Genomic DNA, 24,472 nt, shown 5'->3' with positions numbered 1-24,472 from the left:
GTGGATGAGGTGGTAGGGGGCAGTCAGGGGACAGGGAGAAAGGAGGGTTGGATGGGGCAGGGGTCCCGGGGGGGCCGTCGGGAATGAGAGGAGGGGTTGGATGGGGCAGCGGGAGTCTGGGGCGGCAGGGGACAGGGAGCAGGAGCGTGTGGATGGGGCAGGGGTCCCAGAGGGGCCGTCAGGGGACAGGGAGAAGGGATGGTTGGATGGGGTAGGGGTCCCGGGGGGGGCCGTCGGGAATGAGAGGAGGGGTTGGATGGGGCAGCGGGGGTCTGGGGCGGCAGGGGACAGGGAGCAGGAGCATGTGGATGGGGCAGGGGTCACAGAGGAGCCGTCAGGGAACAGGGGGGGTTGGATGGGGCAGGAGTCTCGGGGGGGGCATATAGGAGGTGGGGTTCGGGCCACGACCCCCTCCCCTAACCGGCCCTCCATACAATTTACAAAGCCCTCAGGCCAAAATGTTTGCCCGCCCCTGCTGTGGAGGAACAGCACGTATCAGAACAGAAACGTCAGCATCTTACCTTCTTCAGAACATTTCCCAAGACAAACCTCCGCAAGGCCAGCTCGAGCTCATGACTGGAAGCCAGGGCCACAGCCTCTCTCAGCAGGACTAGGAAAGGAATTTATATGGTTTAAGTCAGCGGTTCTCAAACTTTAGCAACCCGAGGACCCCCATTTTGATTTAATTTTTTTTAAAGGACCCCCCAAGCCCTCCCCTCAGCCCCCGGCCCCGCCCCCCCCCCCCCCCCCACCCTTTCCCGCACCCACTCTACCCCACCCCCTTCTTCCCGCCCCCTCCCCTGAGCATGCCCTGTCCCTGCTCCTCCCCCTCCCTCCCAGTGCCTCCTGCACGCCGCTGAACAGCTGTTCCCCTGGCGTGCAGGAGGCGCTGGGAGGGAGGGGAGGAGTTGAGGGAGGGAGGGGGAGGAGTTGATCAGCATGGCTCGTGGACCCCCTGGAGTACCCTCCGCAGACCCCAGTTTGAGAAATGCTGGTTTAAGTTAGCGAGTGGCAAAGGGGAGAAAAAGGCCTCTCCCTATTCCAGGGATCCTGCATTCTTGTTGGCTCGGATGCTGAATGCGAGGATCTCACCTTCATCATTTGGATAATGCTGTAGATGGTCTATGCACTTTTCAAAGTGTTCATCAAAATCAAGTGGATGGAAGATCTTTAGGTATCGCAGCTGAGTACAAAGAAAAAATTATAGCCAGAGTGTCATTTCCCCAAAGTCTGCTCAGTAAAAAATACATCAACAGAAGGATTTCAGCAACCCTAGATCTCATCCTTCACTATGGTCATCATGCCTAAATTGCTCCCCAAACTAACTTCATCATTCTCACTATTGGCACCTTCCTGGCTATATTCAACCCGCTTGTGCCAGAAGTTAAAGGTTCTGGATTTGCAAAGGGTACGAGCACCTGCCCCTCCCATTGACTTCCCTAGGATTTGTGGGTGCTCAGCTCTCCTGAAAATCAGGCCAAACGGCCCTAGAATGACACTGTCTACTGACCCCACCTGGTGATCATCAGAAATTGGGAAGAACTGCTAGCCATAAAAGTAGAACAGTTGCTTCTTGGGAGTGTTCTGTTTGCTCAGAGGGAAGGTATCTTGCAGCAATTTAACACATGCTCAGCATAGCATGGGGGAATAGAACTCACAATCTTTGGCTGTAAAAGCACAGGCCCTTGCTGACTGAGCTCAAGAAAATGTCCCACTAGCTAACAAAGAAAAGGGAACCATATGAACACAAGCCAGTCTGAAATATCTTGGTTACTGGACTGATCCAAAGCTCACTGAACTCAATGAGGCTCTCCTCTTTTGACATCAATGGACTCCATATTACAGACTCCACTGCATAGTAATTGCAAAAGCAGTATGGGGCTCCTACCTTCATGGCTTTTTGGCCTTTAAGCATTTCTGCTTCTAACACGTTCCGGTCACAGAGCTCCCAGCAGTTCGGTGATAGAATCACTTCACGAGCTTGTGCCAGACTTTGTGCCAGCCTCACATTGTCCACTTGCTGGCCAGTCACCAGCAAATACTGACGCATCTCATCACCGACAATGAGTTGAGACACATGGCCTGCAGACAGCCCTGAAAGGAAAAGAAAAAGACAGTTACCTTTTCTGCAACTGGTGTTCTTTGAGATGCGTTGCTCATGCCCATTCCATATTAAGTGTGTGTGCTCGCCACATGCACTGGTGCTGGAAGTTTTCTCCTTAGCATGTTCTGGTGCCCTCTGGAGTGGCGCCTGCATGGCATGATATAAGGGGCACCACCAGCTTCCCCCAACCTCAGTTCCTTCCTGCTGGAAACTCCAACAGTGGAGAAGGAGAGTGGGTTATGGAATGGACATGAACACCACATCTGGAAGAACACCAGTTATGGAAAAGGTAACTGTCTTTTCTTCTTCAAGTGCTTGCTCATGTCCATTCCATACTAGGTGATGGAGGCAGGTAGGAGTTCACGGACGTGTAGATTGCAACACAGCTCTGCCGAACCCAGCACCGTCTCTGGCCTGCTGAGTGATGGCATAATGCACCGTGAACATGTGGACAGAGGACCACGTCGCAGCTCTACAGATGTCCTGGATAGGGATGTGCGCCAGGAAGGCCGCCGAGGATGCCTGAGCTCTAGTCGATTGGGCTCGGACAATCGACGACGGCGGCGGCTCCCCCACCAGATCATAACAGGTCCATATGCAAGAGGCAATCCAGTTGGAAATCCTCTGTGAGGACACTGGAAGGCTCTTCATCCTATCCACTGTGGTGATGAAGAGCTGAGTCAATTTACGGAAAGGCTTGATTCACTCTAGGTAAAAAGCCAGGGCCCTTCGGATGTCTAGGGCATGCAGCCACCTCTCCTCACTGGTCTTGTGCGGCTTAGGACAGAACACCAGGAGGAAGATGTCTATCTTCCACATGAACCAGGACACCACCTTTGGCAGAAAGGCCGGGTGAGGCCTCAGCTGGACCTTGTCTTTGTAGAATACCGTGTACGATGGTTCTGAGGTCAAGGCTTTAATCTCAGAGACTCGCCTCACCGACATCACTGCCATCAGGAAAGCGACCTTCCATAACAGGTGGGAAAGGGAGCAGGAGCCCAGCAGCTCAAAGGCCCGTGAGCCTGGAGAGGACCAAGTTAAGATCCCACTGTGGGACAGGAGTCCGTACCTGCCAGAAGAATCTCTCGAGGCCTCAAGAATCTGACTGTCATGTCATGAGAAAACACCGTCTGGCCCTGAATCTGTGGGTGAAAAGTGGAGATGGCCGCGAGATGCATTCTAATGGAAGTGTGTGCCAGGCCCTGGTTCCTCAGATGAAGCAGGTATTCGAAGATAGACTTTACGGAAGAGCGCGCGAGAGAGATGCCACGCTCGGATGCCCAGCGGGAAAACCTCATCCACTTGGCCAGGTAAGTCAGTCTGGTTGAGGGCTTCCTGCTTCCCAGGAGGACCTGTTGGACCTCATCTGAGCAGGTCCGCTACTCCGGGTTCAGGCACGCAGCATCCACGCAGAGAGGTGGAGGGACATGAGGTTGGGGTTCAGGAGCCGACCGTGGTCCTGTGACAGCAGGTCCAGTCAGTTGGGCAGGGGCCAGGGAGGGGCCCGCTGCCAGGTTCATGAGTGTTCTGAACCAGTGCTGGCAAGGCCACGCCGGGGCAATCATGATAACCTGCACCTTGTCTCTCTTGATCTTTGCTAGGACCCTGCTGATGAGAGGAATTGAAGAGAACGAGTACATCAGGCTCCCTGACCACAACAGGAGGAAGGCATTGGAGAGGGAGTCCTTGCCCAGACCTTGTCATGAATAAACCCAGTGGCATTTCCTATTTAGCCTGGTGGCGAACAGGTCCACTTGGGGAATTCCCCACCTCTGGAAGATCATGCAGGCTACTTCCGGGTGGAGCCACTCATGGTGAAAGAAGTCCGTGCTGTGGTGATCCGCTAGTGTGTTCTTGATGCCAGGGAGGTGACAAGCTTCCAGATGGATTTCGTGGCTGATGCAGAAGTCCCAGAGACAGAGTGCCTCTTGGTTGCGAGCTGACGAACGTGCTCCCCCTTGCCTGTTGATGTAGAACATTGAGACTGTGTTGTCCGTCAGGACTCTCACCACCTTGCCCGACAGGTGAGGTAGGAAGACTCCGCATGCCAAGTGGACCACCCTGAGTTCTTTGACATTTATGTGTAACATCATCTCCTCCGGGGACCACATACCCTGGGTCTAGAGGTTGCCGAGGTGCACGCCCCAGTCGAAGTCTGATACCAACTCGATGGAGTGATGGAGGGTGTTGAATGGAACCCGCTCTAGGACCGTTGTGCGATCGGTCCACCATTGCAGCAAGGCAAGTACCATCCAGGAAATTATAACAATCTTGTCCAGGTGATCTCTGGACTGGGAATAGACCGTTGCCAGCCATTGCTGCAGGGGCCGCATCCAGAGCCTGGCATGGCGAACAACGTATGTGCATGCTGCCATGTGACCCAGCAGGCGCAGACAAACCCTGGCCGTAGTCAGTGGGAATGCGGAGACTTCCGCGATGAGGTCCGTCAACGTCTGGAACTTTTTCAGTGGCAGGAATGCTCTGGTGCAGGTCGAGTCGAGTACCGCTCCAATGAACTCTATCCTTTGCACCGGAACTAACGTAGACTTTTTCATTCACCAGTAGGCCCCGGGAGTGGCACGTGGCTTGCAGCACTGCAACATCCTCTTGGACCTGAGACCTGGAGATGCCTTTGACTAGCCACTCATTGAGCTACGGGTAGATCTGGATACCCTGACACCTGAGGTAAGCAGCCACCATTGACATGCACTTGGTAAACACTCTGGGTGCTGTCGACAGGCCGAACGCGAGGACCACAAACTGGTAGTGGTGGGGCCCCACTGTAAACCGGAGGAAGCGTCTGTGACCTTGAAGGATAGCTATGTGGAAGTATGCATCCTTCAAGTCAAAGGCGGCATACCAGTCTCCCAGATCCAGGGAGGGGATGATAGAAGCCAAGGAGACCATGAGGAACTTTAGCTTCTTTAGATACTTGTTGAGGTCCCTCAGGTCCAGGATGGGCTGCAGACTGCCCTTGGCCTTTGGGATTAAGAAGTACCGGGGACAGAACCCCTTGTTCCTGTACTCGAGAGGAACTTCTTCCACCACACCCAATTATAGCAACCCCTTTACCTCCAAGGGGGAAGGGGGAGGGATAGCTCAGTGGTTTGAGCATTGGCCTGCTAAACTCAGGGTTGTGAATTCAATACTTGAGGGAGCCATTTAGGGATCTGGGGCAAAAATCTGTCTGGGGATTGGTCCTGCTTTGAGCAGGGGGTTGGACTAGATGACCTCCTGGGGTCCCTTCCAACCCTGATATTCTATGATCCTGCATGAGGAGACTCTCATGAGAAGGGTCCCTGAAGAGGGATGGGGAAAGGGAGTGGGAGTAAGTAAACTGTAGGGTATAACCCTCCACCACAGTATTGAAGACTCAGCAGTCTGAAATTAGAGCTGTCCATGCGGAGAGGAAAAAAGAAAGGCGGTTGGAGAACAGCGGGACAGATGGATCCCGGGGTAAAGCCCTTGAGCGCACCCTCAAAACGCTTGCTTGCCCCCCCCACTTATTGCAGGTCGAGCCCAACTGGGCAGAGGGAGGAGGTGGATGGCTCGGGCAGCACTTGTAGCCCCTACTCTTCTTATAGGGGGGCTCCTGGAGGGTTTGATTCTCTTGGCCCTGAGATTGCTGTGGTTTGAACCACTTACGGGCTGGACTGATAACGTACAGCCCTGAGTTTTCAGGGTAGTGCAGGAGTCCTTTAGGCCAGGCAGTTTACTGTCCGTCTGCTCTGAAAACAGGGCCCGGCCGTCGAAGGGGAGGTCCTGCATCGATTGCTGAGCTTCAGTTGACAGACCTGAGAGGAGCAGACAGGACACCCTTCGCATGGAGATGGCTGAGGCCATGGTGTGAGCTGCAGATTCTCCTGCGTCCGAGGCGGCCTGGAGGGCCACTCTCGCTGCAGCTGTGCCCTCTTTGAGGATCGCCCGGAATTCCTTCCTGGACCCTTCAGGCAGCAAGACCTGGAATTTGGCCATAGACTGCCACGTATTGTAGTCATAGTGGCCAAGGAGGGCTTGGTGGTTGGCCACTCTCAACTGAAGGCTGGAAGACAAATACATTTTTCGCCCAAACAGATCCAGTCTCTTCGTGTCTTTATTCTCGTGCGTAGCCCTGGGTTGACCCTGCCTCTCCCTCTGGTTAACGGCCTCAACTATGAGGGAGTTTGGGGCTGGGTGAGTATAGAGATACTCATGGCCTTTAGCTGGCACAAAATATTTGCACTCAGCCCTTTTTGAGATGGGTGGCAGGGAGGAGGGGGTTTGCCATAGGGCATTCATTATTTTAGATATCCCGCTGTGTAGGGGTAAAGACACTCTAGCGGGTACCGTGGAGCAAAGAACTCAAACAGTGAGTCCAACAGCTCCTCGAGTTCCTCTGCCTGGAGCCCCAGGTAAGAGGCGACCCTCTTCAAAAAGCTCCTGATGAGTCTTGGTGTCATCTTGCAGAACTGGGTGAGTGGGACTCATAATCGCTTTGTCCAGTGATGAGGAGGAGGAAGCCAGCGCCGAGGAAGTCATCCCCTGGTAGTCCAACTGGCTGCTCTCCTAGCTCCTCGTGGGCCTGGGAGGTCTTCCCCTGTGGGGCCTCCACCTCCGGAGGAGGGTGGGATGCTGCGGCTGATGGCCTGAGGCCCCTGCCACCAATTGGGCTGCCTGGGAAGGCTGGGTGAACCTCCATGGATTCCAGGGTACCAAGCTGCCGGCCATTGGCCCGGCGGCCACGGGGTCGGTGGCGGTGCTGATGAGGTCAACGGTACTACTGGTGCCGGGGACTATCATGCTACCAGGGACTCCTGATCAGCACCGGAGTCATAAGTGGAACGGATGCTGCAGAGTGACCATGACCGGCTGGCCGGGCAGCCCTCCTCACAGCGGTGCTGGCCACTGTGCCTCGACATCGACCTGTCCGTTTGGGATAAGTTCCTCCCGCGGGACCCCGGGGATCTTCGGCGTTTGGCGGATCTGCGTCGGTAGACTGGAGATCTATGCCTCAAACTGCTTGACCTGTACCGGGATCTAGAGTGGGACTGGGAGTTGGAGCGGGCTGGTCGTCGACAGAATCGCCCCGATTGAGGGGATTCGCATCTTGGCGATGGGTGCCGTTGGGCATGTGACTGGTGACCCCGTTCCGCCAATAGATCGCAGGACCAGTGCCAAGACGTTGGAGACCCAATGGGTCGGTCTCGATGCTCATGCTGGGGGGCACGTGCCTCCGCAGGCCTGCGCTAGATTACCGGCGAGCCGCTGTCGGTGCCCAGGGTCCGGAGATCAATGAGGGCTTCTCTGAGCTTGCCTCCCAAAGTCCGAGGCATGACAGCTCCATGCAGCCGAGCGCTGACGGGATGTCCCCAACGCTGGGGAGAGGCAGTGCTGAGGTGGGGACATTCGGAATGGTCCCAAGATGGGTTAACCCCTGGGCTTGGGTAGCATCGGAGCCAGTGTGGGCGGCACCAGTAGCGTCAGGATCTCCTGCACTGCTTGCAGGGCTTTGGGCATCGATGGGACCTCGAATTGACAGAGGCCCTCATCACTGTCTGATGTAGCAGGCATAGTACAGGAGGTGCTCAACCACTCGACATGAGCTGGGGCCCCACTCCCTGACAAAGATGTTGAGCTGCCCAGCACAGGTCTTGGCTCTCCTCTGGCCCCTTCCTTTCCCTACGGGAAATGGGAGATGTTCCCATTGTGGACCTCTTGGGCTTCTTGGCCAGGGCTGGGGATCAGTGCCAGCTCGTAGACGGCACCGGCGGGGCGCTCTGTACCAACACTGCTGTGCTCGGGGCTGAGTTGGACCTCTGCTCCGGTGCCAGGGTCAGTGCCGACTCCATCAGGAGTGCCCTGAGATGGATGTCTCTCTCCTTTTTCGTTCTGGGTTTGAACAACTTACAGATGGGACACTTGTCGCTTATGTGTCCTTCTCCTACATACCTTAAGCAGCTAACGTGTGGGTCGCTGATGGGCATGGGCCGCTTACAATGATCACATGGTTTAGAGCCTGGGGATTGGGGCATGCCCCATCCCTAGGCTGAGTCCCATCTGGGACCAACTAACTAGAACTAATACTAAGCTAAACTATATACAACTATTTTTACAAAAAAACGTTTGTGAGACACACTGAATTAAGAGAAAGCTAGCTGAAGCAGCAGAAGTTCCAGCACCATCACTGGTGGAAAGAAGGAACTGAGGGTGGGGGGAGCTGGCAGCACCCCTTATACCATGCCATGAGCTGATCTGAGCTGGTCCCCTACGAATACTGCTAAGGGAAAAACTTCCATCACTGGTGCATGTGCATGTGGTGAGCACACACACCTAATATGGAACGGACATGAGCAAGCACTTGAAGAAGAAAGTATGGTTTCTAATTCTTTAATCATTGTTGTAGCTCTTCTCTGAACCTTCTCCAATTTATCAACATGCTTCTTAAATGATGGACACCAGAACTAGACACAGTATTCCAGCAGCGGTCGCAACAGTGTCAAAATAACCTCTCTAATCCTATTTTATAATAACCTGTTTATGCATCTAAGGATTGTATTAGCCCTTTTGGCCACAGCTTGGCACTGAGACTTCCTGTTCGGCTGATTAGCCATCATGACCCCCAAATCTTTTTCAGAGTCACTGCTTTTCAAGATAGAGTTCCCCATCCTCTAAGCATGGCCTACTTTCTTTATTCCAACTGTGTACATTTAAACTTAGACATATTAAAACACATTGTTTGCTTGCACCCAGCTTAAGTGATCCAGATTTTTTTTTTTTTTAACCATTCACCCAATTTTTCTGTCATCTGAAAATGTTTTCTTTCAGGTCATTGACAAAATGTTGAATAGCGTAAGGCCAAGAACAAATCCCTGCAGGACCCCACTAGAAACCACACCCTTTCAATGATTCCTCATTTACAGCTACATTTTGAGATTATCAATTAGCCAGCTTTTAATCCATTTGATGTGTGCCATGTTGATTTTATATCATTTTAGTTTTTTAATCAAAATGTCACGAGGTACCAAGTCAAACACCTTACAGAAGTCTAAGTATATTATATCAACACTATTACCTTCATCAATCAAACTTGTAATCTCATGTAAAAAAAAAAGATATTATGTTAGTTTGACAGGATCTATTTCCCTAAATTCATGTTGACTGGCATAAATTACATTACCTTCCATTAATTTTTTTAATTAATCAAGTCACATATCAACCACTCCATTATCTTGTTCAGGATCAAAGTCAGACTGTCAGACCTATAATTACCTGGGTCATTCTGTTTACCGTTTCTAAATATTGGCACAACATTAGCTTTCTTAAAGTCTTCTGAACTTCCCCAGAACACCAAGACTTACTGAAAAATCAGCATTAACATCTAAACACATTAAATATTTTGAACACATCCATTTTCTCTTGTTTACTCATATCCTTTATTCCAATTTGATACTTGGTCCATTCCTCACCTTACCTGTGGTTTAAACTTTCCTCTACCCTACCATAGGCATCTCAATGAATAAGCCTTCATGTAATGTAATGGCATCATCACATTGTAATAATACTGAACGCTTTAACCCGTAGAAAAAAGTGATGTATGCAGAGGGGGAAGCTGGCCCCATGAAATAGCATTGTGGGATTAGATACCAACATGACAAATGATTAAGGAAAACCTTAGATGTGGTTTTATAGATACTAGTATCTCTAGATTCTGTGTAGGACCAGTTGCATCATCTATAAAATGTATTTACTATTTTGTAACTCAGTACAGCATAGCTGATTATCTGCACACTGTTATAAAAAGGTTATCAGTAAGAGGGTTATAGTAGTTCTTGTAATACTTAAATAGATGACATGCAGCAGTTAAGAGAAACCTCCCTACTTGCAATAGAAATTACTGTTGAATTAAGAAACTGAACTGATTATTCAGACAGTGCCTATATAGATGTTAGTGCATTAATGTATTTCATGTCTGTTGATAAAAAGGAATACAAGCAAAGTTCATATGCAGATTTATGAAAAATAAATTTATTACATAACACCTTGTTTTTAACAATGTTCATTTTTTTATTCAGAATACTTGCGTCATTCATGTAAAATAGTTTGATACAGTACATTGTATGTTATAGTTTTTCCTCAAATTCTAAGGCTCTCCTAACACCTCATCCTTTGCTGTAATAAGGGCATCCCTAATAACGTGCGAAAATATTTTAAAAATAATTAACTGAACAAAATTTAAAATCCACTACACCAATCCATCTCTCAAAAATCATGACGAAATATCTGAATGGATGCCGCACCTTTTAAGGAAATATCATTCATGCTTTTTTAATCCCAAAGCATGCTCACAAATCAGCAACACTAATAGGAAAAATAAAACACTGTCTATGACAATCATTTCAGTTTGTTTGCTGAACCAAACATGTTTATATCAATGACAACATACTTATTTTACTATCGAATAGCAGCTTTAATACCAGTCAAGTCATAGATTTAAAAACAAAAACAAATCTATATGTTGGAAATTAATCTTTGGGAGGCTTGTAATCTGCTGGAAAAATGCAAATGTTTTCATTTTCTTAAAAAATCTTATTGTAGCAATTTTGTTGGTCATAAAACATTGATCAATGTGGAAAATGAACCAACTCACAAAAGTCACTAAAAATAAATGTATATCAAAATTATCTCAATTAGAGTCATGGTTATTTTGCTTTTTTGCCATGTTAACATATACTGTATGCTTCAAGTACCAGTTAAAGGATTTTGTGTACTATTGGTCAGATAATGTTGTTACATCAAGAGAATTCACCACATACAATAAAAAAAATGCTTGCCCCTAGCACATTTCACAGCTTCAACTGCTACAGACTGTCACTGAAAAAAATGCATTGGTCAGTCTGAACCATGTCAAGTAAACTATGGAAGTAGCATATCCACAACACAAACTGTGCTAGCACTTTCTTTTCAAGTCTAACCCAAAACCAGGTACAATTTGGGAGCCACTACTCCATTCTGTGAAAAGTGGTGGAACGTGGCTATCAGACATTTTGAAGGTGTGGTTGTACAGTACATTCTTGTGGCCCAAGCCAGGTTCCAGGCAGACAGCTGCATGACCAGTCCTACAGCATTAGCAACAGTGCATTGACGTTATTCAGGTGCAGCTCAGTACCGGTGTGTCTGATGTGAGTACTGTGGAGGCTGCTGGGAGGTAGTTGAATATCCCATGCTGCTCTGTGGCTGTGATGTGCTTGGTCCAGGGTTGGGATAAGCAGCATGGGGATTGGAACGCTGGAAACCATGAAGGAGAAGAGAATTGATTCCTACAGTGGATGCATTTATAATACAAATACAATACCCATTAATTTTTTGAGGTCTCTGTGCTGTGTGGGGCAATAATTAACAGGGACTACAGCACAGTATATCAATCACTTGTATTTACAGTGTTCTACTTATTTTCATTACAGTAACTAAGCATATGAACACCAGGAATATTTGATTGAGAGCTAGTAACAAGTAATGCTGTTTGTTACCCATTCTGAACTGTTCCTTCTGAATTCATATCTGTCATGTCACCAATGCCACTTCAACTATCCAGACATCTTATGCTTACCACTGTGGTACATCAGTGTGTTTAAAAAAAAACTTACAGCCAAAAATATCCTAGGTGCTCTCCATTGGGGTTTTCTTCCCCCTCCAAGAGCACATATTTGGAAGGTTTGTGGTGTATTTAATATCAATGATAATTCAAGGAAATTTCTCTGGGAGACCTTTGCATATGAGATTAATTTTGGTTTATTGGAGCATTCACTATAAGGTAGGTGTTTTCTAGACAGTCAAGAAGAGATAGTCCCTGCCCCAAAGAGCTCACAAAGAAGCCAAAATCTTGTACCCGTATAACCTGCCCAGGACCAAATGTGGGATACAAAAAAAAAAAAAATGAGAGACGTATTTGTTTAATTGTTACAGTTTAAAAAGCTGTAATTGATGTGGGATTTATTTCTTTAGCTTAAACACTTAAACTCTTCCTTTTCATGAGTCTTCATTTAGATCAGAAGTTAAGTTAGATTCAATAAATGTGTTGAGATGGCTACATATTGGGGAAATAAAAATAAAGGGATGACCTTTATAAAGCAAGGTAGGTGGCTACTCTTCACACATGCATTTAAGGGACTGAATCACTCTCTAGGTGTGTGATGTGGAGGGGAAAAGAAATCGTTCTAACAGTACTTCCAGCCAGCAGGAATACATTAGCATTGCTGTACATCATAGCTCACATGATGGCTGAGCTGTTACGACATTTATCTTCACTCTTGAGAGACACACTACGCACTTACTGAGACGTGTCAGAGTAACAGATCAGCCATCATATGATCCAGTTCTGTATAATAAATAAAGGGTATGTTTAATGGTGCAAAAATCTCTGGGTGTACTTTTTGGTAACATGTGCCTCAAGTATGCAGGAAACTGAAAAAAACTTTGAAGTTTAAAATTAGCCATTAATGTTTTATTTGTAATATAGTTAATAGGCTTCCACAACCTGACTACTGAAAAATGTTGCTTATTTATTTTATGTGGCCAATTACAAGATGACTCAGTGCATTCACATCATGTAGAGCAACAAGTGACTTTTAAAAATAAAAGTTAAAATCCCAAACAACCCAGCCCGCTCTACCTCCAAACACCACTAACCCTCTCCTCATAAGACAAAAGCTTGTTACATCCTCCGGGGACAGGACTGCTCCAATTCATTTCAGTGTTGTCACATTAAATGTTCAAGTTGAAACGTCTGAAACCAAGGGACATGGAAGTCTATATACCTGTAAAAATCCTTACCTAATTGCTTTTATGCATGACAGAAAAGGTTGCATAGGGGGAGAATTTATAGGCCAGCTTGCTTCAGGGAGATTAAACAAAGGATCTAGCTGCTGAGGGGATGTCTTAGTAAACCTCCTCAAGGGATGGTTATTTCCCTCAGAGGGCTCAGATGTAACAGTATGAGAGAACCAAGGGACAGGTGTTTGGACAAAACAATGGTGTATTTTAAATTTTTCTCCTTCCTCCTTGGGTTGAAGAATCTTAGGGGGAGATTCAGAGAGATGTGTCCCCATCAGTAGGTGGCATCTAATTGCTTTGGCCTCAGTGCTGTCAAGCTCATGTGGGTTCCTTCCATCTGCCTTATTTACTATATGTAAACTCATGAGTGCAATATCATCCTTGCCTTCTTAAAAGTCTGGGGGAAATAGACTGAATTTCTTAAAGTCAAACATTATGCCTTTCAAAGGCATGGCAAAAAGGTGAGCAGTCAGGAGGAGCCAAAGCACTTGCAAGAGCTGCTGAGACAGTGAAGGGGCAGTTACCACTACTCCATGCAAAAATAGCCCTATATGGCCCTTGTTGAAAAACACTGCCGCCTCAGGCAGTAAGCCTGGGAGGGATGTTAGTGGAGTGAGAAAGCTGAGGAAGGACCACAGCTTTCCTCAACCTAGATGAGGGTGACAGGTGGACTCCCTAAGCAATCCCTGCGTACACGGAGGGTGATTCAGAGCTCCCTGATTTCCCAGCTTGTAGACTTCAATCCATGCTCACAGGAGAGGTAGCTTGGGTTTGCTCTGATTCCCATGCTCTCAGGTCAGCTGCCACTGTGAAGTGGGGTGAATAGCATGTGAATAGTGCAAGCAAGTGGAGATCCCCTGCCCCAACACACAAGCCCTACACCTCTTTTCCTTAGCTATGTCAGTCAGCATGGAAGAGAGACAAGAGGTTCTGCTGCATCTGCCTTCTTCAGAGACTCAGTCAGAAAGGAGTCAGCAGAAATGATGCCAAAACAATCTCTGGACAGCAACTGACTTAGCTGCCTGCAGGTTTAAGAGGGATCAACCCTCGTGTTGGAAAATATTTTGTAAATGCACACTCCACTGAGGGAGAGACTATTATAGTTACATTCTGAGGCAGCCCTTGCTGCACAGTGCTTAAGGTTGAACAGAGCTTTCTGTTTAGAACTGATTATTCAAAGTGCTTTAAAACCCACATGCATAGTGAAATGGACCTGAAAATTGATACACTAGCTGAAGTCCTGGGGTAGAGTTAGTGAAGAAAATTTGGGGTCATTTGGCTATGGAGCTCATGACATGCAGCTCCTGCAAAATGACCTGCCTTTATGTTTTTAGGTTTATACCTTTATGTGTGCAGAGCCAGGGGAAAAACTATAGGCTTTATGAGGATCAGGGCCATACCACTGGGCTACCTGAGTGCATCTAGTCAATGATCCCAAGAACCAGTTTTAAAAGTCAATTATTTCAAAGTTATTGGACTTTCATTCTTGTTTTATGAAGTAGTACATAGGGGGTATGGCAAGCAAACTGACAGCAGCTATCTTACAGAGACAGAGGATCTAACTTCTCACTTGAGGAAAGTGTTGTTATATCTTTCACAATATAAACATGCTTTAGTCCCTCATTTTGAAAAACCCACCATTGACCCCACTGGCCTCTCCAACTAACCACCCATCTCCCTTTCCCTGTCTACAATCACTGTCTGGAGTTCCTCTGCACCTATTCCATCTTAAACCCCTTCCAATTCAGCTTCTGCCTCTAGGGGCTGGTCCACACTAACCCTCCACTTCGAACTAAGATACGCAACTTCAGCTACGTTATTCAAGTAGCTGAAGTCGAACTATCTTAGTTCGAACTTACCGCGGGTCCACACGCAGCAGGCAGGCTCCCCCGTCGACTCCGCGTACTCCTCTCGTGGAGCAGGAGTACCGGCGTCGACGGCGAGCACTTCCGGGATCGATCCGGGATCAATTTATCGCGTCTAGACAAGACACGATAAATCGATCCCAGAAGATCGATTGCTTACCGCCAGACCCGGAGGTAAGTATAGACGTACCCTTGCAGTCCACTGAAACTAGACTCTCCAAGTCTCTAATGACCTATTCTCTAGGCAAAACTCAAAATCAGTACTCCATCCTGGTCAGCCATCTGTGACACTGTTGAGCATGCTCTTTTTCTTGAAATCTTGTCCTCACTTGGCATCCATGACTCTGTCCTCTCCTATTTCTCTAATGGCTCCTTCAGCATGTCCTTTGAAAAATCCTCTACATCTTCCCTCCAACTTTCTGTAGCTGTTCCACCACTCCAAAGATTCTCACCTTGGTCCCTTTCTCTTCTCCCTCTATGTCTTATCTCTGGGTAATCTCATCCACAAACACAAATCCAACCACCATCTCTACACTGATGACTCACAGATCTACCTCTCTACTTCAGAAAGGTCTACTTTTGTCCAAATTAAAATCTCTGTCTATTGCTGGACTTCAACTCAGCTCAACATGGCTAAAACAGAGCTCTTAATCTTCCCCCGCAAGCCCTGCGTGTTACCTCGTTTGTCAATCACTGTGGACAACACCACCATCCATCCTGCCTATGACTCAGACCCATAATCAGGGCATCAGCTTTGACTATGACCTCTCTCTAGGTCCTCACCTATGTCTAAATCTAGCCAATTTTTCTGCATTGCTTCTCTAAGGTATGGCCTTTTTTTAATCCATCCACACAGCTAAAACTCACTTCCAGGCTCTCATCTCACATCTCAACTACTGCAATGTCCTTTTCTCCAGCAAATGCAACTTTGCCCAAGTCGTATCCAGAATGCTGCTTCAAATCATTTTCCTAGCCTGTCACTTTGACCACATCATCCCACCCCCCCTTTGCATCCCTCCACTGGCTCCCTCTTCTCTATCACAAAACAAACTGCTTTTCTTTACTTTCAAGGCTCTTCACTGCCCATCCCACCCTAGCTATCATCTGTTGTTCACTATTGAAATGTCAGCTCCTGCCTCCCTAGCCCGCTTGTTAAATTTTCAAACATACACCTTCATACTTCCTCCCATGCTGCCCCATATTATCTTTCTTCAAACCCTCCTTGAAACTCTTCTTTTCCAACTTGACAAGAGTTAGGACGCTCTTGTCCAGAGACCACTCCCTATATCATGCTAACCAATATTGTCTCATTATTTTCTTATATTCCCTGATCTGTCTGTATCCATCTGTTGTCTCTTGTTTTATAATTGGCTCCCTGAACCAGGGACCATCCTTTTGTTCTGTGTTTGCACCGTGCCTACCACAATGGGGTCCTGCTCCGTGACTAGGGCTTCTAGGTACTAAGGTAATACTAATAAAGAATAAATAATAATAAATAATAATAATAATAATCACAAGTTATTGTTTCCTTGCCACTCCTAACTTGACTCGCGTCAGAAGTTGAAGTTGCAGGATTGATAGTTAGGAAAAAAAAAAATCTTATTTTTTTAAATTGAGTGCACTTGATCTGAAAGAAGCTGAGATACAATAAATACGGAACCCCACCATGCCATTATACAAAATCATTTTTAGAGTAGAGTTGCACTATAAGTAGTTTCTTCTAAGTTACAATACACAAGAGCCAAATATAGAATATATGGAAAATTGAAGTTGAGATACCTGATAGTCTGAGGTCATGATAAGTCCACCTGAGGTAGTGGTAGGAGGAACAACTCTCACTTTTTTCAATGGGGGTCCCTGTGTATGACTGTTGTCTTGGTTCCCTGGATGACCAGTTCCATTAGTATGGTTATTGCCCTGCTGCTGCTGCTGGTTCTTCTCAATTGGTTAAACACAAAGAAAAATTTCAACTCAGAAGCAGTACAAGAGCAGCAAATGTGAAATACTGAGGTAAAGCTCAATGAGACAAGACAACACTGTATTTTAATACTTACTTTGTCTCCTTTATCATCGGGTTCTTCTTCTGTTAAAAATTCTCGTTTTGGGTAAGGGATCTGACAACCTGCAAAAACACTGCAAAAACAAATTAGCAGTCTTTGTATATCTGCCTAGAATCAGCGAGGTTAGTCGTAGATGAAGATCTAGTATTTTGTCCTGTCTAGTTTCAAATTTCCTGAGCCACAGCCTAATATATCTGTCAAGTAGTTTACCCCTTCTTAATAACATCATTTACTTAGCCTGGGTATTCACATGTATTTGTTTTAACCTTTTGGTCATTTTTATTCTTCTCCTTCCAACTCCCACCAATTTGTCTGTTTCTGGGTAATATGGTGACCAGACTGGAGTTGGAGAGATGGAAGAGTCCTGTTAGATACCAGAGTCAATTCCTCTATAAGTGCACAATGTAGGTCTCTTCATCCAGTTATACAGAAATTCATAAAATGTTGAACTAAATAAAGGTCATCAATAATTGTGGTCCAGATGGTTAAAAACTCCATTACCAAATAAAAAAACATTAACTGTGACAAGACCTGGAAGCTTTTGGAGGTATGTGGTCTCTCACCTTAGACTCATGGACATACATGAATGAATTTGTTACTGCTAACCCAAGCTAAGATTTCTCCACTCGTAATCATATGGATATACCTTTATTTATAACTAGCCTCTGTACCTGCGAACATGCTATTAATTTTGTATTAAAATGCTGCCAATGTAAGGTTGAGGGAAAAGAATATTGACCTAAGAGCAGTTTCTGCAAAACCAAACCACTTGCATGACAGCACTAGAATATAAAGACAGGTCAGGAGCCGTTATAAATATTTCACTAAGCTGAGTTGAATTAATTTCATTTTAATTAACTGTTATAAATATACATAACACATTTTATAAATTCTTCCCTTAATAATGAAAAAAAGGAATGATATGCAGCATGTGAACTGGCCTTTCTAAAACAAGGCCACTCAAGCACTGGCAGGCCATCTTAGGATGCTTTATCATAGACTGTTCACACTTTTTGTCTGTAAGCTTTCTTATGTTTAGAATCTCCCTGTGCAGTTGAAAAGAAAGTGTGTCTACAGAAAATGGATTTAGGCTGTGAAGTATGAAAGTACAGAGAGCCTGTACTATTTCCCTCCCCTCCATCCCCTGAATTTACAACAAAGGGTAAGATGGAAAAATGTAAACTAATTAGTAAATGTCATCAGCATTCTAGAACAGAGAACTGGACCTGCAGGCACTTAGCAGTTGTCCACAAAGATCTGTAGCATGCATAATCAACCTGTCAGTGAATAACAGGATTAGTGCTGTGACTAACAGGATCAAAGTTTCATAAAGCAAGAGATTAATAGGAATGCTACTTAATTTTAAAAACCTCAAATGGCATTTTAGTTAGTATAGCTTTTTCTTTGCTTGTCAGACAGTAAGTATTTAATTCATTATTCACACACACAGGTATGTATTTATAGTAAGCAGTAAACAAAGAGCATACATTAAAAAATATCTGAATATGCTAATGGATTAATAAACTGACCACTTACTCAGATGTGGGAAGTGGATCTTCTAAGAAATAAGGATCCTGCATAGCCTGTTCTGAGGTAATTCTCTTTATTGGGTCCATAGTAAGCAATTTCTGAAGCTAAGCAGAGTTTTAAAAAAAAGTTCAGTATTATGAAAACTATTAATGAAAGCCTTTGTCCCACTGTATTCTGACATGACAAACTGCCACCCATATGATGTAATTTCTAGATCCCAATCACTAATGGCAAATATGAACCATATTTTCCCCTCATGTTTTAAATATTAATTGAATTTGTTATTGAATAACCACTTGTTTCTACCTATAAAACTTAAAACTCACTCAAATAATTAGCTTTGCCATAAGTGCTCTACCAACAAAATCTTCGAAACTTCCCCCTGCCCCAATAAATCAATATACTGTAGTTTTGCTAGTCTGTCCTTTCTTTGTGAAGAAGCTTTATTTTAAAATTGATTCACACACATTAACTGAGTTTTTATGTCACACTGACATGCACATTTACTTGGAAGAAATGATCTTTCAGGAATTTTCATTTGATTTATAGTCAACCAATATTCTGACCAAGACCCCACATTTACTACAGCCCCGTTATAAGTACTATTTATATAGCACCATTGAATACCCACCACAGAAAGAGGCAATCATAATGTAATGCATGTCTAGATGGGATAGGAAACTCCACCTGCCCAAGTAACTCACAAATAGTGGGATCCAATGTGCATGTACTAATTATGAGGATAGTAGACTCACTGTATTTTAAATGTCTGAATGGCATTCAGAGGAGGGAGATGAGCAAAATCTTAGATCTTACTTTATTTATTGATCTCAAACCATAAGTGAAATCAATGGAAAGGCTCCAGCAGGTACAAAATGCACTGTCTGCCTCCTCCATGAGCACATCAAGCCTGTGCTCTAGTCCCTCCGCTGGGTGTGAGTTCACTTCCATAGCCAGTTGAAGGTCACTGTCTTAATCTTCATACTAACTAACAGATCGGGTATCAGCTGCATTACAGACCATATTTCATATTTCATCCAATGCCACCAAGAAAGTGATGCTCCTCTGGGACAATGCAGATCACAAAGCATGAGAGCACCAAGGACAAAGCAAAGTATAAGAATATTTCCAGAGGAAATCAGAGAAATTTAACCTGACCACTTTCAGGAAATACTACAAAACCTTCCCCTTTTATATAGTTTTTCCATCATAACCAGAATAACTTTAAAAACTAACCCACTTATCTCCTTCTCTTTCCCTTTCCCCCCAGTCAAAATAGCCCTAACCCAAGGAGAGCTTTCTATAACCAGAAAAGATAGTAGAGCAAGTGTCTCCAAGAAGCCCTCTACGGATTTTGCTATTGTCAATCTATTTTACGTGGAAGGCATTCAGATACTTACATAATGGGTAGCAGTACAAAATCCTAAACAGTATATATTGAGGGGAGGGGGAAAAACAAGACTGTCCTAATCACAGTGAAATAAAGTTATGTGCTCTGAGGGAATGATTAGCCAGCAGGCAGAAACTGGTCTTAAAGATGACTGTTACATAATCTCAAATGTATAGGAAGAGATACAGAAACTCTTTAGGTGTAAATTCAGTCCAAGTTGGAATAACTGATCTAACCTTAAAATATCCAAGTGTGGTACTGCTCTTAAACTCAATCAGCTTGATTTTATGAGAGGAACACAGTAATGTTGCAGAAGCTGTCTGGGCATTAATACTGCATTCATCACTATGGCATCCTCAGCCCATTTCAAATTCGGAAGTGAACACATTAGGGCCCTGTTGACACAGGGATGTTACATCGCATTAGTTTGTTCGCTGTGAGTGCAACAATTTAACTACATCAAACTGAAGTGCATCCACACCACTTTGTCATGTCAGTCTAAGGTGCCTCTATCTGTTATTCATTATATCCACACAGCTCTGCACTATTTGCTCAGTATTCTGGGTAGATATCCCATGGTGCACTGTTCCACCACAAAGATCCATGCTATGTGATTTTTCTTGTTGTGGATGCCTCTTCAGCAGGATGATTTTTCAGTAGGTGGATGCCTACTGGAAAATGCAGGAAATTTGGGGGTGGGTCAAATTAATAAAACTCCCTGTATTTCTCTGCTGGCATCCATTAATTTTGTCAGTGCTATTTTTGAATTGCTGTCAGGCAGCATGGAGGACACACTGCTGAGCAGGGTAGATAAAAATTCATGATTTAAAAAAAAAAAAATCAGATTTTTTTTTTTATTTAAATCGTTTTTTTTTTATAAAGATAGTTTTAATTAAGATACCTTATAGCTCAAAGATATCTCATCATGGAATAGGGATTATAAATTCAAATTCTATAGTATGAGACAATATATTCATGTAATGTTTAAGAAAAGTTTTTGTAAATTAGTTCCAATCGTTCACGGATTAGGGGCCCAATCTTATGGGGTTCCATGGGCTTCTGTATAGATTATTTAGGTTAATCTTTCTATCTACCCAATGGGACTCAGTACTCAGTCTAGAAGATACCACCAGAGATGCTTAGTTTTGCAGTTCTCAAACTGTGGATTTGTGTCTCCAGAAATAACATGTTTGTTAACAGCAAAAATGTTTTAAATAAATAATATATAGAGGTGAGAAATAACAGACCTCAACCCTATTGTCCCTCTGCAAATTTGTGTACATAGAGTCAATTCCTTACCTCTCGGTAAAAGTGCAAAGTTTCAAAAAGTTCAATGAATAGAAGATTGTTGGGGGCGGAATAGATCTGGACAAGGAGATGAAGTCTGGAGATAAATGTGAGAAGGGAGGGACAGGCAGTAAAAACAAAAGCGAAACTGTTTGAGCAGCATATTCCAGAAGTCTTGAGGTCTTTCTGAGTGTAGCCTTCATTGATTTGAGATCTACCATACCATTCTCTCACTAGAAGGGAAAACCATTAATGGCAGCAGGCCATAAAAGAGACCCAGTTTGGGAATATTTTAATTAAGTTCCTCTACCTCTGGATAAGACAGGCATGCGTGCAAAATGCAAACTGCAACAAAGAAATGCAAGGCCTGGTTGCCCAAATGAAACAACATCATGAGAAGTGTTCCTTCTCAGGAAGAAGCTGTGTTGAAGATGATGAAAGAAACATGTCTAAACATGCAGGATCTTTGGGTTGGTAAACTTTATTTCATACTTTTCTTAAGGACTGCCTGTCTTCCTTCTGGACTATTCTTGAATTCTCATGTTTGAGCAAAAAATATAGTTAGTCTATGGTACTATCATTTTAGATGCAGTTGTGATAAAAAATAAATAGCTGAAATAGGCAGATCTTCCTTTTACAATTTCACCTTTAAAGTAGTACTGAGTGTCAGTGAATGCAATGAGTAATACTAAATGAGCAGTATGGTAATCATAATTAAACTGCATTGACTTATTTTTGTTTAGGAGAATGCATCCTCAAAATACAGGATTCTGAAGACTATCCACCTTCAAGATCACCATCATTTTCTATAGTTTCATAGTTATCTGCCAATGATAGTGTTTCAATCACATCATGTATGTCACATAGCTGCAGTATATCACCTGTAGCAAAAAGAAAAAAAAAATCTCCATCATCCAGAAACAGGTATAGATAAGTTTGTGATAAGAACCAGCAGATTACAAAAAGAGGTACTTGATGAAAAAATTGCCCGATTTGTTTATGCAACAAACTCTCCTTTCCGTATGACTGAGAACCCACACTTCATTAACATGGTTCAGTCATTAAGACCAGGATACAGTCCACCCAACAGAGCAGATGTCACAGGCAAATTGCTGGATAAAGTGTATGAAAGAGAAATTGAGCAGTGTGCACAAGGTCTAGATGGGTGGAGCAATATCCACAATGATCTTGTTGTATGTGCTTGTGTGACAACAGAATAAGGGGATGTCTTCCTTACAGAAACAGTTGATACATCAGGAAATGCACACACAGCAGAATACTTACTAGAAGTAGCAGTAAAAGCTATAACAAACTGAAAAAAAAATTCAAATATCTAGTATGCAGCTTGGTCACAGACAATGCTGCAAATGTATCCAAGATGAGAAGAAATTATTTAGAAGAGAGTCTCAAGCTAATAACATTCGGTTTCAGTGCTCATTTGATGCACCTCCTAACCAAAGACTTCAGTGTTCCAGAAAGAAAGGCTAATGTTGTTGAAATTGCAAAATACTTCTGTAACAACCACTTTGCAGCAGCTGCTCTGAAAAAAGTGGGAGGAACCAAGCTAACTCTTCCACAAGACGTGCGATGGAACTCAGTAGTGGACTGTTTTGAGCACTATATCAAGAACTGGCCAAATCTGATGACAGTTTGTGAACAAAATGGTGAAAAAATAGATGGCACTGTCATAGTCAAAGTTCTCAACATTGGGCTTAAGAGAAATGTTGAACACATGCTGAGTACCCTGAAAACTATTTCTGTAGCCTTGAACAAAATGCAGGGAAATAGCTGTTTTATTGCTGACGCTGTTGAAATTTGGAAGGAACTTAGTGAGATCTTAAAAAGAGAAATATGCAATGACAGAGTTAAATTACAAGCATTAAAAAAATGAATGGGACAAGCACTATCTCCAGCTTATTTTCTTGCAAATATTCTCAATACTCAGTACCAGGGTCAAACCTTAACTGCTAAGAGGAGTTAGCGGCTATGGACATCCAGCAATCATCCCTCCATAATACCAACTATAATAAACTTCAGAGTTAAGGGTGAACCATTCAAGAAATATGTTTGCTGATGATGTTTTAAAGAAAATCACACCAGTGAACCATATTCAGAGACTGTTGAAGTGATAATTTCACATTTAACAGCAGTAGCTTCTTCTGCCGGTGTAGAAAGAATATTTTCTTCCTTTGGACTAATTCATTCCAAATTCGAGAAATTGTTTGGGACCTGAAAAAGCACAAAAGCTTGTTTTTCTTTTCCAGATTATGAACAAACAGGAAATGAAGGTGAAGACTACTGAGTTAGTTGCAGAAGCCAATATTTTAAGTTTCTCATGTTGACCTGGCTGACATAGTCGATTTAATTTTTTTTGTTTTTTAAAACATTTCAATTAACTGTTTTAGTTAAAAGCAATTTTAACAAAAACAAACCTGATTTAAAAAAACGTGAATGTTTAACTAAATTCAAAAATTCATATGCTTGTTTTGTTAAAGTATTTTATGGTTGCTGTTGAAGAAAAAAATCCAGAATACATAACGTTGTTGTTTTAGTTAAATAAAACAATTTAAATGTCTGTCTGGTGATGTTCTTCTCCTAATACAGCAAAATCCTCCAAATATTAATGATTAACCTGTTGAATTGGAGATAGTTCACCTCCCAATGACTTTATAAATATCTGCTTCAATTACCTTTTGTAAATGAAATAACCAAACAATTATTCATTTTCTGATATAACTGTAAAACTAATCTGAAAAGTTTTCAAAATAAATCACTTTAAAAATGTATAGTGTGTACCTTCTAAAAATGAAACCTACATCTATCTCTGAGTTGTGAAGAATATGTATTAAGGTTATAACAACCAACAAGAATGCACTTTTATGTAGAAATCCAGGATTAAATCGAGTCTTCCTGACTAGTGATTTAAATCATGATTTAAATCAATTTGATGGTAATGAATGTACTGGAACCAAGGAAATGTGTGTTTGTTTTTATTAGGAATTGACAGTATGAGGGATACTATGCCATTTATGGATGGAGATGTACCTCCATGAAATTTTTCAGCCAAAATGAATTCACTGGGTTAACAAAAAACACAAGTAACAAACTGCATCTTGAATAAAAACAAAAACAATTAAACAAGAATGTGCTGCAAACTTAAGACCAATGGAATGGAGGCATGGTCACGGAGTGCTGTAGGTGATGATCTCCATCTCCTGGGGTTGATTGTTGAGGGAATGGCCTATAATTAGGTTGACTGAACTCATTTTAGAGGATTTTGGACGGTTAGGGTGCAATTTTTGACCTTTGTAACAAAACGTGCTCCATCGCAGGTGTTTGCCTGTACATGGTCTCAGGGCCGGCTCTGGCTTTTTTGCCGCCCCAAGCAAAAAACGCTGGGCCCGCCGGAGCAGCAAAGGGGGGGGGG

The 24,472-nt window shown here is 43.9% G+C and overlaps 1 protein-coding gene across 3 annotated transcripts in view; it reads right to left on the bottom strand.

Annotated features, from left to right (window-relative positions):
- Positions 1-10,088: 10,088 nt before the first annotated feature.
- LOC112112821 (cyclin-dependent kinase 8) overlaps positions 10,089-24,472 on the bottom strand; it is a 178,661-nt gene continuing 164,277 nt past the window's right edge. For 2 of the 3 annotated variants that reach the window (XM_024208878.2, XM_024208880.2), the window contains 4 exons: positions 18,375-18,472; positions 16,833-16,911; positions 16,558-16,716; positions 10,089-11,368 (listed from right to left, as the gene is read on the bottom strand). In XM_024208878.2, coding sequence (XP_024064646.1) covers positions 11,243-11,368; positions 16,558-16,716; positions 16,833-16,911; positions 18,375-18,472 — 462 coding nt within the window. In that variant the 3' untranslated portion in view covers positions 10,089-11,242. The remainder of the gene's footprint in view (positions 11,369-16,557; positions 16,717-16,832; positions 16,912-18,374; positions 18,473-24,472) is intronic. The other variant, XM_024208879.2, reaches the window with a different exon arrangement.

Source organism: Terrapene carolina, unplaced genomic scaffold, assembly GCF_002925995.2.
Source record: "Terrapene carolina triunguis isolate 2854851 unplaced genomic scaffold, T_m_triunguis-2.0 Scaffold139, whole genome shotgun sequence".
Classification (NCBI taxonomy): Eukaryota; Metazoa; Chordata; order Testudines; family Emydidae; genus Terrapene; species Terrapene triunguis.
The sequence above is the reverse complement of the archived record's forward strand: the minus strand, read 5'-3'. Positions and strand labels throughout refer to the sequence as shown.